General features: G+C 40.0%; 1 protein-coding gene across 2 annotated transcripts in view; it reads right to left on the reverse strand.

Moving 5' to 3' along the window:
* The window catches only part of si:ch73-22o12.1 (nectin-2), a 63,683-nt gene that overhangs the window by 13,842 nt on the left and 29,378 nt on the right, over nucleotides 1-20,463 (reverse strand). Inside the window, exon 7 of one of the 2 annotated variants that reach the window (XM_026940070.3) lies at nucleotides 12,327-19,992. The exons of the other annotated variant lie outside the window; for it this stretch is intronic. Coding sequence (XP_026795871.1) covers nucleotides 19,445-19,992 — 548 coding nt within the window. The 3' untranslated portion in view covers nucleotides 12,327-19,444. Of the gene's footprint in view, nucleotides 1-12,326; nucleotides 19,993-20,463 lie in introns of those variants that run through there. 2 annotated transcript variants of the gene reach the window in all.

The following is a 20,463-nucleotide window of genomic DNA, read 5'->3' on the forward strand; positions in this document are numbered from 1 at the left end:
TACACGCTAAAGACGCTTTTGGATGTAAGCAATGAGTTCATGCATCATGTCTAAATAAGCAAACGTACCTTTGAGGTTAGGCTGTGTGACAAAAACCACAAGTCAAATGGTCATAACATGAAAACGATTGTGATTTGCTAAGTCTTAGACTTGATTATTCCTTTTTGTTTTGATTATTCTGCAGACACAAAACACACCACTTAAAGAAATCCATGCCTATGGCTACTCTGTATTATTTTTTCACATTGCTGCATGAACTATCTCTGGCACAGCAGACGCTTCCTCTTGCTCTCTCCTGACGTGGCTCAAGGGCTAATAGCACTTACTGGCGGAAACACTAACGAAACAAGATCAATCCTTTAAAGGGATATGAGCTAGTCTCTGAAAAATTCATCAGCTTGTCTCACATTTTTGTCATCTGCAAGGAGGATGGAGATAAAAGGGAATGCAGCGCTCCGGCGGGTTTTTTTGGCCTGTTCACAGAAGCCTGCTCTCTCTCACCTCTTAACAGAACAGGCGACTGTCAGAGCTGATTAGGTAAAGACACTAGAGGCTTTCTCGAACCTGATGCGACCTGACATAGCAGTGCTGAGCATATTTATACATTTATGTAAGGTGAGCTCACATTAGCTTTCATATGAGTTGGCACCAGTCACTTGAGAGCAGGACTGTAACAAATGTCAAGACCAAAGCTGCCATATGCCTAAAGGCTCCAGTACTCAAGCCTGGTGCAAAAGCCCGCATGCTGTCTGAGGCTGGATTCAGTGGCCAAAAGCAGAATTAAAAACAATGCTCAATTACTCCATTTTAATCCAATCTACACAATTTTCTTTTTACTCCAAATGTAATCACTCAGCCATGACATTTCAATTGTCCATTGGTTGCTTTGTTTTGCATTGGAGCTATAAGGCTAGTGGGCCTAACAAATAATGGGAAATATTACATGCCATATAGATCTACTTTAAACCACATCCTTTCTTAATTAATACTGACAGACTCAATAAACATGAATAAAACTTCCCCAGGTAGCTGAAAATTGTACCATTGTTGGGGCAGCCATCTTGGACAACTAGAATCCTTTCTTTTTTCCTATCATTTCCTAAGCTCCACCTTACTAAGTTGTGCAAATGAAGCCCTACTTTGAATTTAAGTTTGAACATACTAACTATCTGTACTAATTTTCACAATGGTTTATTTAGAACTGAGATTAGCAATTTGAAGCTATGAAGATATGTATTTGTTGAAAAGATCCTTGATAGCTACATTGGCCTTGTAGTGCAAAATTAAAGATTGACTTTGAACACCAGCCATCTTCGCTTGACTACATTGGGAGTAAGAAGAAAATTGTTTAAATTACATTTTTTTTTTCCAAAGTGGTCATTTACGTACAGGTACACATGTTGTATAAGTGATGTTTTTCTGTTTGCAGCAGACAGAAATGGCCCTGCCTTTGTGTTTCATCGTAGAAAAGCCTGCGTCTGTAGAAGTGCAACCACTGCCTTGGGCTGTGTCAGGTTCTGCCTGCTCTCATCCAGGCCAGTGTAGAACAAATTTAACAAATGATCCCAATTTGCAGTCTCTAAATACCATTTGGGTGTTTGTGCACACTTTAATAGAAAGGCCTCTTGGCAATGAATGAACTGGCTACGGGAAAAGAACGATTTTACATTGTACATTAAAGCTGGGCTGGTCCTTGGCAAAGGCCTTAAAGAGTTGCCTAGGGCTCCATCTAGAGAGAGGCAGCATGTTGCCCCTTCAAACCAGTGTACCAGTGCTTCCTCTTCCACAGCTCCTTCAGATGGAGCCCTGATTTAGAAAGCATGCAGAAGAGAATTGGTGTGCACAGCAAACACTGTTACCTGTTTAAACATAATATTGGCTGGAATTGTATAAAACATCAAGTGCCTTTTGTTCTGCTGTTATTCAGATGATTGAATATTCAGACTGCTGATATGAGATGAAAAGATCATTGATGGTAGACAATGTGCTAAAGCTTGCTACAGGCACTAAACGTGCATCAAAGTGTGTGAATGTTCTTTTACTTAATAGCACAAGGTAGCAGTGAAACAGTGTACAAAGCAATGTGTCTAGAAGGGTAAGTGTAGCTTTCCTTCTAACTGGTATGTGCGCTTGCTTGTCTTGGTCATGTCACCTGAAAGGTGTGCTTATGTCATGATATTCTCAGTGTCACAGAAACCACAGTGCAACTCAGGAGACAAGAAAGGACAGGCAGTCAAGTAAATTCTCACGACAACACTCCACAAAACAAGCAGTAAAGCTATTTTGATCAAGACTAATATGATAAACACTCATAAAAATATCACATATCACAAAAATGACATAAAACACAAAAATATGTCCTTCTTGGAGCTGACATGAGCAAAATACTTCTAACCTTGTGAATTAACTTGATGGTTGTTCTTTGGTGAGGTCAATAAAACAGACAGCAAGAGTGTGAAGAGCTAAGGCTTGTACTTTAGCATGCTGGAGTCTCCTGGCACTGACAGTAGCAATGTGCTGAATCAGGCATGAATAAACTGTGACCTGTGAGACTGGCTTTACCATTAAACACTTTTTGCTTTGGCCTGGGAGATTCCATCTACACCAGATACACGACTAATGGACTCCATGTTGTTCACCTCTTACTTCACTGAAATAGACGTTCTTGTAAATTGTTCGCTACTCGTCAGCTAGTATCATTTCAGTATTGCAAAATGCAAACAACAAAAAAAAAACCCACTGATAACAGTAAGTTGACTGTTAAATACAAAACTAAAAATGCATGATACTCTGAAACACTGCCTTGTGTGACTACAATGTTTATTATCGTGCTATCACAAAGTAGTAAATCTTGTTTGGGTGCAACAACTGTGACACAAACATGAGTCCACTATTCACTTAGAAAGTGGTGAGTTATAAAAGCACTCAGATACGATCTGTAATATGTGGCCTCACAGGCCAAACATCAGCCTAAACCGTGACTCAACACATTCATATGGGCTCGGCTCACAGATGCTTGCCTTACCGGACTCATGACTCATGTTTATCTAGTAGTATCTATCTGAAGAAAAAAGCCTGTCATGATCCGGATACATGAAACAAATCACCAGCTGAAACAATCAGCTACCGAAACTAAAACTCTGTGTAGTGTGTGAGAGAACTTGTCCTGCCAGACTGGTTTAGCACAATGGCTGCTATATGATCCTGTGTTTTTCTGCCCAGTGATGGAGGCTCTGCTGAAAAGGTTAGAGTTTCGGGTCACAGCCAATACAAGCTTTTTCCACAGATTGTTACCCGAAGAGAAGCCGCTGTGATGGTTCACATGTGGTGAGGAGAACAGCAAGACTTGCTCCGTCAAATTGGAAAAATGAGGTTTGGTCATTAAAAGCATTCCGTCACACCGAAAATAGCTGCATGAGTAAGTGAGAGTAAAAAATAAATAAATAAATAAATAAATAAAAAACTATAACAGAATTGTTGTGTGATGCAGCATGGCACTTGCATGGTATGCTTTGACTAGGGATAAGTTGTGTGTGTTTGTGTGTGTGTGTGTGTGTGTGTGTGTAGCTAAGGATATAAAAGACTGAATGTCAAGCCCGATAAAAAGCTTTGAGATAACACAGGATGTCACAGAACATGAGGCTCTTTGAACTGTAGGGCATTGTGGGAAATCTGTGAGTGACCTTGGTCAAGACTGTAGTTAGGCAGGGTAAACACAGCCCATCTAAAATCTCTCATACACACACACACACATATACATAAAAGGAAGAGACAGGACACAAGACAGACAGACAGAATGTAAAGACAGCATGGAAGCTCTAAAGGGGTATATAAGTAGATGAAGTAAAAATTAACTGCAGTATGCAAAGTTTCAGGACGTTTCAAAGGTCCTTCATCAGCTGTGCAGGCAACATGCTTCTGAGGCTGTAGGAGGATGTTTGAGTGGATCTTTGAACTTGGTAGTATAACACCATATAATTATAACATTATATACTTATAGTACTATATATATATATATATATATATATATATATATATATATATATATGATATACCATAGTATGGTTATAATCTATTTTTACTATATATTTTACAATATATTTTACTATATATTGAATTTTATAGGTAGTATTTTACTATATTGCTATATTTTCAGGGCTGCACAATTAATCATATATTAATCCTGGCTCCGGAGTTTGACTGCAGTTCGCTGAGCTCAGCTAAAGCTAGATAATTGCCTAATATTAGATATATCGGTGTTTACGGCCTCAGGTGCATTAACACACACCTGTTTTTATTGCTTTGAGGCAGTGTGTTTATTTATCATCATGTTTTAATGTATCGTTTAAGAGACTCACTTAATGAAAGAAAGGAGCAGTCTAACTCTGATTCAAAGATATACTTCAGAATTGATGTTTCAAACTTTCCAGTCGAGCAATCGGAGAAAATACTTATTTATCTCTTTTTAAATAGTAGCATTTTAAATATAAGTGGTAAAATTATTGACACCACCACTGCAGGAGAATGTTCATTGTAGAGGAAAACATTTTTGTTTGTTGTAGTAAAGTGAATAAACATGTGCTCCATATACCTAGGCTAAAGATATTTAAACTCAATTTTTCACAACTCCACACATTTCATGTTTGCATGCAATTCCTTTGTTCAGTCAATTAGCATGTCTGCTTTATTTCTGTAAGAGGTCATTTTAAAATAATAGTTAACAGATTTTTTTCAGCTTTTATTTACTATATCAGAGTCTTGGTGGGTCAGAAGTTTACACACACTTTGTTAGTACTTGGTGGCATTGCATTTTAATCGCTTGAACTTGAATCAAAGATAATCAAAGGTGTGGCCTTCCACAAGCTTCTCACAATATGTTGCTGGAATTTTTGCTCATTCCTCCTGACAGAACTGGTGTAAGTCAGCTTAGTGAGCCAACTTGCTCAGACACTTTTTCAGCTCAGTCCACAAATTTTCTACAAGATTCAGATCAAGGCTTTGTGATGGCCACTCGAATACTTTCACTCTATTGGCTTTAAGCCATTTTGTTAAAACTTTAGCAGTATGCTTAGGATCATTGTCCTACTGAAAGATCCAGTAGCAACCAAGTTTTTCTGGCTGATGTCTTGAGGTTTTGCTTCAGTATTTCTAAATAATCCTGCTTCCTCATGATTCCATTTATTTTCTGAAGTGCTCCAGTCTCTCTCTTTTTTTTTTTTTTTTTTTAGCAAACCACCTCCACAACATGATGCTGCCACCCCCATGCTTCACAGTTGGGATGTTCTTTCTTATTAAAAGTCTTGTCCTTTTTCCTCCATACATAATGCTGATCATTATTGCCCAACAATTTTTTTGAGAACATTCCTCCAAAAGGCTGGTGATCACCTGAAAACTTAATATGTTTTTTTTATACCGGTCTTGGAGTAGGGGCTTCTTCCTTGCGTGATAGCCTTTCAGGCAATGGCGATATAGTACTCTCTTAATGGTCAATGTACACGCTTTGGCACCTGATGCCTCCAACTCCTTCACTAGTTAGTTTGTTGTTGTCTCAGGGTTCAGCTGAACCTTTTGGACAAAAGTTTGTTCATCCCTGGGAGTTCATTTGTGCCTCACTCCTGAATGATGCAGTGTCTGTGTGGTCCCAAGATTTTTATATTTGTTTGTACAATTGCTCATGGTACCTTCAGTTGTTTGGAAATTGCCCCATAAGGAGGAACCAGATTTTTTTTTCCCCCGGGGTCTTGGGTGAGTTGCTTGGATTTTCCCCATTGTATCAAGGGCAAAAAGGCACTGGCTCTAAAGGTAGACCATTTTACAGCCACCGGTGCACTCCCATTTAACTCCTAACTACGACTATTGGCCAATCAGATGCTTCTAAAAGTCAATTACATCAATTTCTGGAATCTTCCAAACTGTATAAAGAGACAGTCAACATTATATATGTAAATTTTGACCCACTGGAATTCTGACATAGTGAATTAAAGCTGAAAAAAATATGTCTCTAATACTAACCCTAATAACATAAAACTGACTTGCTAAAAGGAATGCATGGCAACATGAAATGTGTGGAGTTGTGAAAAACTGAGATTGACTATCTTTAGCCTATGTGTATGTAAACATGTGGCCCGAACTGCAAATAGATGCATAGACAGACATATAGACAGACAGACAGATCTTTCCATTTAATTCCTTTCCTGTTATTTTCTTAAAAAATTTCTGTAATATGCCAGATAATACAGGGTGGGACATGATAGTTTTTTTTTTCAAAGCATGCACACACTCGCATGCACAAATTAGTCAGCCAGATTAAATGAAGCAGACAAACATGTGCGCTAATGATCACTGCATGTAAAACACATCAATACACACTCTAACAAACCCGTTAACATGCTTCCCTGAGTGTGCAGTGCATATGCAGCTCTATACTGTATGTGTAATCACTGAGTGCCAGAGCCAAAGACAGAATGTGTGTGCATTTGTGGATGAGTAATAAATACAGAGGCCCTGATGTACAATTCCAATATTCCAAATAATGTGCGCTAATTTGCGTACACAATGGGAGAAATGGCATTACTCAAAAAAAGTAATTCACAAAGAATAACTGTGTGAATTTAATCACAATGGAGGAATAAATGTTAGGAGTACATGCAGTTTTCGAGTGTGGTAGTGTTCTAACTAAACCTAAAACTGAAACACTGTACAGTAAAATTCAGTAGTGTACGCAAAATGAGAGTGTTTTGTTCATAAGGTACATCTGAATGAATTTTTTTTTCATAGGTTTTGTTTAAATAAATATCAATTAAGGTATCTGTATTCATAAATGATGCTGTTATTTGAGGTGTGAACATGTGATTCTAATATGAAATAATATTATGTTCATTAAAAAAACAACCTTTTGATCATTTTGAGATACTGAGGTATAAGCTTGATTCATCTTCTCACTATTAAACCTAGTGAGTCATAGCCAGGGCAGATGAATGGATGAATGACTGAAAGTGAGAATGTGTGATTAAGTGGTTATAAGCAATATGACTGTCTGGAGGAGGAACCATGTGGCCAGGGACAAAGGGCAAATAGAGATAGAGAGAGAGGAGAAAATGAAGGAAATAGAGGCATTATCACTCTGCCCGCTAGCTTTCCCAGCTGTTGTTCTTTCTCTCTTCCATCCCTTTTTTCTATTCCACCCTCTATCACTTCATCTGCTCTCACCCCACCACCCTTCTCCAGTCTCACTCCCTTGCACTCGCTCTTGCTCTCTTTCTCCGTCGTCATCTCCTCCACATTCTTTCTATGACTCAGTGAAACAGGTCAAGTGTTACAAAATTTTCCCTGCAGCTCGACCTGGCAAATGTAAGACTGGCTCTCTCTTATATAAACACACAGAGAGAGAGAGAGAGAGAGAGAGAGAGAGAGAGAGCGCAGAGCGACTCAGGACAAGCGCATGGCCTCTCACTCTGGCAAATGACATTAAATGCCGTTTCAGTTGCATTCCACAGAAATAAGAAAACGCTCCCTGAACCATGTAATCATATCTCTGAACTTGGCATAGAAGATTTGTGCTTTGGTGTGCTAGTGTGTGTGTGTGTGTGTGTGAATGCATTATTGATGTAGGCATGGAGTACTGCAGAGTTAATATAAAAGCATGCTGTGGTAAGCCGTGGATGACTGAAAGCTACAGAGAAGTGAATCAATGCGGCTGATGTTTTAGCAATATTCTGCAACTGTGAGTTGGTGAGTTGTTTTGCGCTGTGATGTGAAGGAGGCAGAGAACGTGAATGTAGGGAGCGGGCCTGGCATCGGGGCTTGATCTTTCTGCTCTCTGGTCTGTGTTTGAGTTAGCCGAGCAAAAAATAACGAGCACCATAAAAGACAGAAAACTAGAGAGAAAGACAGGCAGAAGAAGAGAGAAGTAGAAAGATGCGTGTGCTCTGCTGGGCTGTCAGACAGATTATTTCACTCTTTCCCCACACTTATTCGTCCACATCCCTTCATCACTCCTGTAGCTATAGCAGCAGAAGGAAGAGCGAGGGAGGAGGGGAGGAAGGGAGAACAAGGAGTGTAGGAGTGGTGGAAGAGGAGTGAAGAAAGGGCATGCTGGGAGAAAAAGATTCCTCAAGTCTTGTGCCAAATAAACCATTTATTGCATGTGGGTGCGTCGGGGTTTGGCAGTATGACATCATCGCAATAAATCAAGCCATGGTACGTTTTTTGGGCATATCGAGTTCGTACCTGCAGAACATTCAGAGTGAATAAAGAGACAATAACTTGAGCTTTTTTTGCTAGGTTTATTATGTAGTTATTAATCTTAACTTATATTATTTAGTAACTACTGTAAAATCTTGAGTACCTACAGTAAAAGTAATAGGTAAAGTATATACACTCACCGTCCACTTTATTAAGAACACTCATATAGTTATCCAATCAGCCAATCATGTGGCAGCAGCGCAATGCAAAAATGCAGATACAGGTCAAGAGCTTCAGATAATGTTCACATCAAACATCAGAATGAAGAAAAAGTGTGATCTCTGTGACTTTAACTGTGGCACGGTTGTTGGCGCCAGATGGGGTGGTTTGAGTATTTCAGAAACTGCTGATCTCCTGGGATTTTCACACACAGCAGTTCCTAGAGTTTACCCAGAACAGTGCAAAAAAAAAAAAAAAAAAAAAAAAAAAACATTGAGTGAGCGACAGTTCTGGGGGTGGAAATGCATTTTTAAGAGAGGTCAGAGGAAAATGGCCAGCGATTGGTTTGAGCTGCCAGGAAGGGTACAATAATTCATATAATCACAAACATCTGACCTTGATGTGGATGAATTACAACAGCAGAAGACCGTATTGGGTTCCACTCCTGTCAGCCAAGAACAGGAATCTGAGGCTATCATGGGCACAGACTCACCAGTCTTCAACTGTCCAGTTTCGGTGAGTTTGTCCCCAAGGTTTGATGTGTTGTGTGTTCTGAGATGCTTTTCTGCTCACCAGGGCTGAAGAGAGTGCTTATTTGAGTCTGGTCATTCTCCTCTGATCTCTCTCATCAACAAGGTGTTTCAGCCTGCAGACCCTCCGCTCACACAGGGATTTTTGTTTCTTGCATCATTCTGTGGAAACTCTAGAGACTGTTGTGTGTGAAAATCCCAGATCAGCAGTTATCAGCAGAAATACTCAAACCAGCCCATCTGGCATGCACCAACACGCATGCCACAGTTAAAGCCACGGAGATCACACATTTTCTTCAATCTGATGGTTGATGTGAACATTTACTGAAGCTCTTGACCTGTATCTGTATGATAACTGTATGAATATGCAAGTGTACATGTGTTTCTAATAAAGTGGACAGTGAGTGTAGTTGAGAGAAGAATGTAGATCTGGACTCACCAACAGGTTCTGAGAGTTTAAGGGGTTATAAATTGCATAGTCAAATACCAATGGATTCATTTTGCTTTTGGTCCCAGTCTATATTTCAAAGGCAGTTCTTAAATGTGGCTTTACTGATTCCCAGGTACCTTCTGTTACAACCAGGGCTGGAAAAGGTACTGAGAAATTATAATTTAGTAAAAGTGGGAAATCTTAATCAAAATCAAAATCTTAATCAAAATTGGAAAAAGTATACTTAAGTGAAAGTCAAAAAGTTGCTACTTTTAAATGTACTCAAGTATTAAAAATGAATAAGGAAATGCTTTTAACTGATGAAATTAAATTGTCATGTTTTTCATGCGAAAAGTAACTTTTATTACTTATTTAAAACTATTAAAGATTTTCGTTTTAAAACAACTATGCCTTTTGCCTGAAAACATCATTCAGTCTCTGTAAGCATGCTTGTCATATGTATGTGACTTTGTGCTACAAAGTTTACTAATGAACTACTCAGAAATAATGTAACCAATAACCAATATTTACAATTAGCTAGAAATTTGACTTGCTGTCTAGCCAATTTATGTTAGCTACTGGAATCGATGCTTGTCTAGACTGGCATTAGCAAAGAAAATAGGCTAACTTAGTTAAATATAGCAAATTAATGTTAGAAAATTAGTTTACCTCAGCATGCTTTTTTTAAATTAGATGGAGTTCATTCCTTCCACGGAGGCGAAAGAGACACCTCATTTTGTACAAGTCTTACTTTTTTTGCTTACTCCAGTATACTGAAGCATTTTACTGAGGTAGGGCCAGGGACGCTCATCCTCAACTTCCACACTGCACTCTGGTGCATTATCAATATTCACACACACGGGTAGCTATAACGCTAACTACATTGTGTAACATGAGAAGGTTACAGCAGAGGATGAATTGGCATGAGGTTGGATATTTTTTCTACATTGGATGCATTAAACTGAAGTGTAAATAAAATGTGCAGGAGCCCATTCGAGTGATATGTATATAGCATATAGCCGTTGGGTGGATGAGAGAAGACATGAACTTTGAGCTTTATAACAAGTACATTTAAGGTTTAAATTAAAAAAATCTTTTATTTCTTGGAACTGTAATTAACTAATTAAGTAAGTGTACAAACATTCAATTTCAATCACACGCCAAAATAATACTTTATACTACACATACAATATAAGTATATAGTATAGCATGAAGTACAATTACTTCAGCATTTTCCACCGTGTTTACAATTTCTTTAGAAAAAAAAACATCTTGTAACACGCACCATGTATTCAAATACTGTGCCGTTATATTATTGCCACATATTTGTGTGAATGCATGTTAGGAGGATATGCCTAAAAACCTCTATTATCCTAATCTGTTCATACAATTATTCTATATACTGAGTATTCAAAATCTTTTTATATATATTCTGCTAACATATATTGAGTACTAATTGTATTATATCAGATCAGTATAAATTCAATGAGAGTACCATTATGGTATTTCAGTAAGCGAGCAGGCAGTATTAGTGTACATAAGGGAGCCAGTGAAAGGGGTGTGTGTGTGTGTGTGTGTGTGTGTGTATTTATTTCCCTGAGAGGACACAGTCATCTGCTCCCTTTCATCTCATGTTCTGTTTTTGCAGGTGGGCTCACACATGGAGCGGGAACTGGGTTCAGTCAATGCCAATACTTGAGGACCTTTTTCTAATGCAGCTGCAGAAGCAGGGGAGGGAGATAGATAGATAGATAGATAGACAGAGAGAGAGAGAGAGAGAGAGAGAGAGGGAGAGAGAAGAAACAAACAGAGACGAGAAACAGAGACAGAGAGATGAGAAACAGAGAGCATGAGAGATTGCGAGAGTCAGAGCGAACCACAGAGAGAGAAAACGAGAGATACGGAGAGAGAGGTCAGCTACGTTGGTACACATCCTCGCCTCTGTTAGCCCTCTCTCTGCTTCTTTCCTCTACACGCTGTTGTGGCAGAAGGCCAATCCCGATTTCCCACGTTGCATCAGACATCCTGGCTGCTTTTTCTCTGTGGCAGCACACAATCAGATAGAGGAATATGAAGATGAAAAGAGGAAACAAAGGGTTTCCCTCGTGTTCCTAGCTACAATACAGTTCAACAAGATTTACACTAAAAAGAATTGATGTCATTTAATTTACCAGCTATAAAAAAAAATGGTGGAAGTGCGTACTGCGTAGGTTGAGTAATACTCGTATTACTAATAGTAATACTATTTAGAAATTGATCCAAATAACCATTTTGCACGTGCTTCCTTTTTTCCGAACCTTACAATGTCATGTATTTCATTCAAGAAGAAGAAGAAAAATATGGTGAAGATACGATGCCCCTGGAGCAGAGAGGGGTAAGGGCCTTGCTCCAGGGCCAACCAGTGGCAATCAATAACCCAGTATTCTCTTACTGTTATTACTGCTTTCAGTAAATTTCAACAAATACATCCAGAGACATCCAGTTGGAGAAATGATTTAAAAAATTCATAAACAAAAGCAGTTGGCAGTGCAGTCAGACTTTTGGACCCTAACACATGGAGTATCAGTTCTCCTGCATTTGTCTCTAAAAATCTGTGGAGTCACCAATTTTACTAAATTACACTATCAGATTTTCAGCCTTAGATTTTGTGAAGCATCTGCCACTGAAGTCCCTGTGAATGAGCTGTTACTATAGAAACGATAACAAATCAGAACGAGCGCATTAAAATAAACCTATGATTTACGTTACAGTCGGAACCACTGTCGGAGCTGTGCTTTAGAAAATTAATCCACACCTTCTGATTTGAGAATTCAACCACGCTGTAGTACAATTAATAATAAACCCTACATGTTCTAATAGCGTATCACTGTTGCTATGGCTACCTGCCAGTTCTATATCTATATATAGTTCTATATCTATATCTATATCTATAGTTCTATATCTATATCTTCATCTCTACCCACCTCTTCGTTTCCTTCTCACACACAGCACACAGCACACAGCACACAGCCACTTATGTCCTTAAATGTCAGAGGGTCAGAGGGCATTAGATTCCATAGTATTGTGCTCCATCATTACTGATGCTTCTGCGCTCAGACATATGATCAGTAAAAACCCCACTGGGACGGATCAGCTATTCCATTGTTATCTGTAGATAATGTCTTAACCCAGGTGTCGCTACGGGAGACATCGAAGACCAGACCAATCTCTCAAGCCAACAGCCTGGGATAAACCAGTCCCCTGCTGTGCGAGCGTGTCCACCCCACTGTTAGCACAGAGGATGATGGGAGTGTATGACATGGCTGGAGGGCTGAAATGCACTGGCACACCCGCATTTATCAGCTCTGCTCTGCGTGATTCTCTTTTTTGTAGAGCATGCAAGGGGGGAAAAATGGGCATGTGGACTAGACAGCACTGTCTCTGCATTTTGTCTAGTGAGTGATCTATAAACACACACCCCTGTGCTCATACTGAGTCACAAAGCACACAGTCACCAAATACTCTTTCCAGTGACGGTTAGGCTCTTCCTATTACTGACCATCTTCAGAAACAATGTATTTTGTCCCAAAAAGCCACAGGGGATAAAATAAATGTGTGCATTCCGGCAGACAAATGGCCTGAGGAAAGCAGTGTGCTGGTGGGCATACGTGTGTGTGTTCTCTGCTTGTGTTTTAGTCATCCACAAATCATTACTCTGTCCTTTGCTCATTCTGTTTGTCCTCCCACTCTAACAACTCTGTAAATACACAGCTCTGTAAATGCTCAACTACACTGAGCCCTGTTTTATCCACTGGTGCACTGCTGTCCTCCAGGAACTGATAGACTAATAAACGCATCAATAATACATTCAGCAGAGAGGAGAGAGAAAGAGAGAGAGAGAGAGAGGGAGAGGGAGAGAGAGGCAGGCATCTGGTCCTCACGCCAGGTTGCAATCCAAAGCAATTAGAGCGGGCAGATGGCTAAATGACCACGAAAAAAAAAAAACGTCCAACTCCAAACGACAGCGACATGTACAAGTGTGCCAAGCGCGCCAAGATTCTGACCCCATCAACTCCAAAAAGAGAGCGAGAGAGTGAGTGAGAGAGAAAGAGAGAGAGAAAGAGAGAGAGAGAGAGAGAGAGGAGGGGGGAAAAGGACAGAATGTAGGGCAGAGCTACTTCTGGAAGAAAAGTCTGTCGTTGTATTAACCGTTGTAACAGGGTCACCTGCTAATGCATTCGTACGACTGAAGAAAATGCAATCAGCTGAATGCCTCTGGGTGACAAAAAAAAAAAAAAAACACACCATTGCCATAGCAGTTTTCAGACTTGAAATTTTGCATCAGATCACTTCTCTAATTTAAACAAAGCAGCCTTTGATAGCAGAGTTCAGTCCTGCAGGGATTTAGCTTGTTTCTCTTTAACTGATAGCTTCACTCCCACAAACACCAACGCCAAAACAAACAAATCCACATTCCTCTGTGCAGTGGGCTGCATGTGCACACATTACACACACACACACACACACACACACACAGGGGATTTTAAGCTGCTTTCTAATCCATTAAACATCTAATGATTTTTAGCATGATGTTTGAACACGAATGAGATGTATACCACAATCCACATGCAAGGGAAGTCAAACCTGAAAGCCTAAAATCAACAGATCAACCAAAAGATCTTTAAAGTGGATATATAAAGTATACACAGCCCTGTTAAATTCACAGGTTATCATATTTTGTACATGGTTTGGGGTGATTTATGCAGGCTTGGATGTTTTGTTTTTGTGAGAAAAGACTACCGTCTAGCCACCCTACCCCAAATCCAGACATGTGAGGAATAATAAAGATGGATGTCAGTACTTGCCAGATAGTCCTGCAGCTAGTTCAATGTTGCTGAAGGTCTCTTGGCAGCCTCCCTGATAAGTTTTTGGAGTCCTGTTCTTGGTAATGTCCCTGTGGTGCTCCATTTTCTCCACTTGTTGATGATGACCTTCACGGTGTTCCTTGCTACATCTAATGTTATGGACATTTTTTTGTAAGCCTCTCCTGATAAGTACCTTCCGACAGCAAGATCTCATACAGGCTTTGTAAGCTCTTTTCAGACCATGGCTTCAGCAGTCGGATGAAACCTAGATTATGTCAAGAAAATCCTACAGAAACAGCAGATCTTTATTTGGGGGTGATCAGAATCACTTCATTGTTTTTCCTGTTTTTCACTTGAATACATCGCATTAAAGCTAGAAAGAGATTTGACATGATCTGTCTTGGTTTATTTTTCACATCACAAAAACCACAACAGGGTTGTGTAGACTTTTTTATATCCACTGGAGAACCCTACAACAGAGTATTTCTCTATCAGACAGGATTGCAAACTGGAACTGCTTTAGGAAGCTAAGAGCCTTTAACTATACAATTCACAGTTGCCTTGCGAACAAGTTCAGTAGATCAACAGGCAGCAGTGTTTATCTTCATTCATCCAACAAACAGTAAAAGAAAAAACCTACTGACTGATGTAGGCTTCTCAATGCTGTAAATATAACATGCAACAATGTTTTTAATTAGCAGGCAAGTGCAGCGTAAAGCCGTCATAACGTCATAACTCTCCTGCTAGCAAACCATGCAGTCACAACACGGTTAAGCATATCAAGAGAAAATGAAGCTGCTAGCCAGACTCGAATAACATGTTTTATGTTTACAGCTCTTAGCCAAATGTTGGCCGAAGACTTGTCGCAAAGACGATGTGGTTCCTCAGACACTTCCTTCCAAAAGGATAATAACTGTACAGGAGTTTATATACTCATTTGTGCCTGCATGAATCCACATAACTAGCTAGACATAATTTATTACATTATGTTAGCTATTATTTTTAGCCTAGTCATTTAGGTGGCCAGGCACCTGGGCAGCACATTACAGCTTTTACTTTCTCAGTTGGCTAGCTAATGAATTTACACAAGACTGTAAGTCTAAATCATCATACACTCGCATGAAAATACATCATTCAGCAGTTGCTCTGTAAAGAAATCCGACAGTTCCGCCTTCATACCCGAGTATGGTGTTTGTGTGGAGGAAGAAAGTCATACTGGCTTCAAGATGGACATTACTACTGGCTTCATCTATGCAATGTACTTTCATTCATTTCTATATATAATAATGTGCAAGTAACAGTAATATTAACCATATACACAAACCTTTTCAAGATCTAATAAGATATAATTTATGACAAGTTCGTGATAATTGTTTGAACAATTCTAAGCTAGTAGTTAAAAGCTTCCCTCTTATTTGTTATAAACATCCACCTCTTAGCCCCAGGAAGAAATAGGAAAACAAACTGCACATACCAAACATACCAGTCGTTTAGGGAAAATGCTGTAAATCTCATTTTTTGCCAGAATCGCACTCTGTGCTTGAATGGGCTTGTTTAATAATCCATTAGAGACACTAGATTTTTAGACGCTTATATTTGGGTTATCTGTGACAGGAGATACACAGTTAGTGCCAAACACACACACACACACACACACACACACACACACACACACACACACACGCTTGCAGTTTTACGGTTCAAGGAGCTGAGAGGAAGGAAGCACACAACACACTTGATGGGAAGAACTTCACGTCAATGTTATTCTTTTTAAAATACTTTAATTACAAACCAAATTAAAAAAAAAACATTACAAAGACTAGCAACCCTAAAATGGAAAATAAATCTTAAAATGTAACATTGTTTAGTGAAGTTGGTAAAGTGTCAGAAAATGTTTGCCAACAGGGCACAGCAGAATCATGAATTATTATAAGCATCATAGCACATAAATTCAAAATGCAACAATAAAGCACTGATCGAGCACCGACAAGATGGTTTAAAACAAATTAAAAGCTGTTAAATCAAGTCAGTCAAAACTGAAGAAATAAAAGGTCCTTCATGCTTCCCGTATGTATATGTATATATACACAAAAACGTGACATCAATTATCAATCTTATTTTTCTTCATCATCACACGTTCATATTTATAATATTTATACTATGTACAGAGAGACAGGTTTGGTCAGGTGACATTTAAGGCTTCGATTCTAATCACAGGTTTAAAACAGAAAGTGGACAACGACGGCATGAAGGACGAAGGGATCAAGAGCTGTGGAAATGAAACTGATGAGCTAAGAACCTTGACTTTCTTCGCAGACTCCTAGCACAGAGGTTACACCTCTTCCTTAATATTCTCTGAGTGTGCTGTCCTTAGCTGCTCCGGTTCTTGAGGAGCTTGAGCACCGCAAGGTCGATGTGTTCTCTGCTAATTATCAGCGGGCACGCTAAAGCCCTCAGCGGCAGAGCACCGATTCCCTTTAGCAGCGCTGACATGCAGCCTCATGATGAGTGAACTCAACCTGATCCTGCTGTGGAATGATGCTCCAACTCGCAAACTACTTTACCCAGCATGCCTTGCTCTCACTCAGTGAGGGACGCTATTATAGATTCAAGGGCAGCAGAGTTGACGATAATTTACAGGAATGTGTATGTGTGATGCCCAGTTTAAATTATGCTGTGTGTGTGTGTGGGTCCAAGACCCTGGAGGAAATTACTACTCTCAAGTCAGACACAGTTTACCATGCTGACTCACGCATGTACACACACTCTCTCACACACACACACAATCAGGTGGACAGTTGGCTCTCTATATGTGTGTGAACAAGGCTGCATCACTCACTAAAATAGGTCTCTATAGGCGGGTGAGACTTCACCGCTCTCTAAAAATAGGTGTCTACAGTATACTAGAGTGTGTGTGAATACACCTCCCATTGATATAGCTCTTGAACAGATGGATTTTAAAAAATTTGTGTTGTGATGACATTTAATGCCATGCACTTTAGGCGGATCTGTGAGTAAAACACCTAATAAGCAGTGGTCCATTTATTTTCCTATTTACAATAGATGTTCGGACATTTATCACAACATCTTCAGTTAAGAAAAATAAATTGTGTACATATGTTGTGGACACCTTACACCAAAATATATATATATATACACACACACACACACACACACACACACACACACACACACACGATCACTCTCTCTCAATGATTAATTTCATCACACTTTATCTCTCCCCCTCTCTCTATGAATAGCGCCCGCCTTCAGCCCGAGTGACAAAAAAAGTGATAAATGAAAAGAACGGATTAGAAGAAAGGAATACAAAAACCCAACTGTGAGAGAAGAGATATATTTAACTGTGCGGCCATGGCAACCAATTAGGATGTGTGCATTTATAAATATGGAGTTGATTAATTAGCTTTGTACAATTAGAGATTAGAGCTCAATGTAGCAGTAATGATTATTTTCTGAATTAATTACAGCTTCTCCATGCACACAGATGGAAGGTCAAGGCTTTATGTGCATCGAGTTTATTAGAGTTGGATCCTTGGCTGGTGAGGAAGCAGTTCTACCAGCTCATGTGCGTCAGATGGCTCTTCCAGAGGAAGTTCATTTGTCCATCCTTTCATTCTTTGATTTAGGGGTCAATTAGTCATTCCTAAATAAGGCAAACACCAAATGACTTGCTGGTCGTGATTAATGATAAGCACTTGAGCTGTGTGGCGCTATAAATGGAATGAATCAGAGAGAATCACTAAAAGTGAATCACTTGGGACTAATTAAGAGAGAGATTTAGACAGTGATCAGGAACAGGAAATGTGGTCTCACAGAAACGACCAGTTAAACATATGATCCGCAATTCACACGTTAAGAGGACTATTTAGTGGAGGCTGGATGTCTGACAGTACAGATACACAATGCCAAAATATAAACAATTATTTTCAAGTAAAATTGTGATTAATAGACTGCAATTAGCAAGATATGCAATGTGATTTGTCTCAATTAGGCATGTGCAGATAATCGGCCCAATGATTTAATCTCTATTTTTAACACACACAACGCTTTCAAAATATCAGTACCTCTGTGTTCCGTTCAGGAAGAGGCAGCATTTTTGGGCATTTTGTGTGCTCCTTGTCCTTACGACTTACTTAGATTTATTATAAGGTTCCTCATTTGGGACAATTTTGAATCAGTATATCACATTCATCCTTCTGAAAAGACTGAATCCTTTTTAGTAGACGAGGAAGGTTGAAAACAAAGCAGACAGTGCAAACCGTCTCTTTGATACAATATGGCGATATCCCAAACTGTGATAAAGGGTCTTAAAGGCTGATAAATTTATGATGATGCTTTGATCAATTTAATAAGGGCACAAAAGACTTAGCACACTCATCTGATATTATCATTCAAACCATGTATCAAAAACCCTTATGATGTTTTAAAACAGCCATTTGTTGAGTAGAGCCTTAATTGCTGCTTTCCTTCATCTAATGCACCTAAGTGCAGTGGGCAAAATGAAGACTTTGATGTGTGTCCAATCATTTGAGAAGCACTGCTTATAACAGAACACTTCACCAGGAGAGTCTGTCCAGAGTCCAGCCTCCAATCATCTAACTGACAGGATATAGTGGGCCAGAGAGACAAAGCAAGAGAAAGGAAGAGAGAGAAGCAAGGTCACAGCAAGAGACTTATCTGACTTGCTCCACAGTCCCACGGCAGAATTAAAAGGAAAAAAGAATAATAATAAGAAGAATAATAAAATAAATCATTCTGACCAAACCCTGATTACACACATCCACCAAAGCACAGTGTGGATACAAACATCATCTTGTGTTTCAGTATGAGAGAGCGAGTGTGTGTGTGTGTGTGTGTGTGCGCGTGTTTTGGATAATGATGTGTGCACATTTAAAGTCTTCCGTTTCTCTCAGACATTGTCTCCATGACAACCATTGCTGTAAATAGGAAGTACTGTATAAACCTCTTATTTATGTTTCTGCTCTCTGTCCAGTCCCCCATCCTGAATCTGCCCCGTATTCGTTTTATTAATCCATCCATCCAGCCACCATTTCTGTGTCTCTCTGGTGTGTTTTTTTTAATAATATTTGAGAAATAAAATGAATAATCTTAAAACCAAAAGAAAAAAATCCTTTGGGAGCAGGTCCGCTTTAGTCTTTGTTCTCTCTCTCTCTCTCTCTTTTTCGCCATCTCTCCATCTCTCCTTTCTTCCACTCTCACACGTAGACTGCGGTCCGGGAGATGATAGAGCCATCTCTCTGTGACTCCATGTCGTCGTCCAGGTAGGCGGAGTTGGGGTCCTCGTCATGTGGGCGGAGCTGCAGGATCGGCCCACTGCCGCTGAACTGGTCATAACGCTCGTCCTCCTCCTCCAGCTCATCAAACTTCCTGCGCTCGGCCTCATCCAGCTCGCCGCTCAGCAGAATGTCCTGCGCTGTGGGTGTGTTTTCTACCAAGGCCACGCCCCCCTGGTGCAGCCCAATATTTCCTGATTTCTCAGAGAGCCCCACGTCCCCCTTGTAGATAGGTGCATTATTGTTGCCGTGATTGCCTGTGCCATTCTTGCTGCCTGAGGAGCCGAAGAGACGAGCCACTGAGTCATAGGGGGCGGAGTTCCCCTTGCTGTTGCCCCGGTAACCCTGCTGTTGCCGGCGGTTGCGGGTTATCAAGACGCCAATGAGGGCACCGACCAATAGGAGGGCCAGGAAGCTGCCGATGACTGCGCCCACTACCACACCCACATTGGAGGGAGGCATGGGTGCTTCTAAAGGAGGAGAGAAAGAAGAACAGAGCAGAGCAGAGCAGAGTTAGGGAAAAAAAAAAAGATGAGAAAAGGAAAAGAATGAGAGATATGGTGGGGGAAGACAGTGATTTCCAGATGCTTAATTTCAGTTTCTCACACTGCAGAGCCACGTGACTGTATGTGTTAATGTGTCATGTTTGTGTGTGTGTGTGTGTGTGTGTGTGTGTGGCATTTCTCCTCAGAGGGATTGTTCTCTGTAAGGCCAGTTTATTGCATTCACATTCTAAAAGCACCAAACAGAGGAGGGGAGAAGAACGGTACAGCCATGCAGCACCATAACACACCAGAGAACAGGGAGGGATGGACAAATTGGATTGATGGAAAATTGGATGGATGGATAGATAGATGGATGGAGGGCAGAGGAAAGGAGGTGCTGATTGACAATGTGAGATAGCACACAGACAAGTCAACCTTGAAGGCACAAAAATAGAA

This window comes from Pangasianodon hypophthalmus, chromosome 1 (assembly GCF_027358585.1).
Source record: "Pangasianodon hypophthalmus isolate fPanHyp1 chromosome 1, fPanHyp1.pri, whole genome shotgun sequence".
Lineage (NCBI taxonomy): Eukaryota > Metazoa > Chordata > Actinopteri > Siluriformes > Pangasiidae > Pangasianodon > Pangasianodon hypophthalmus.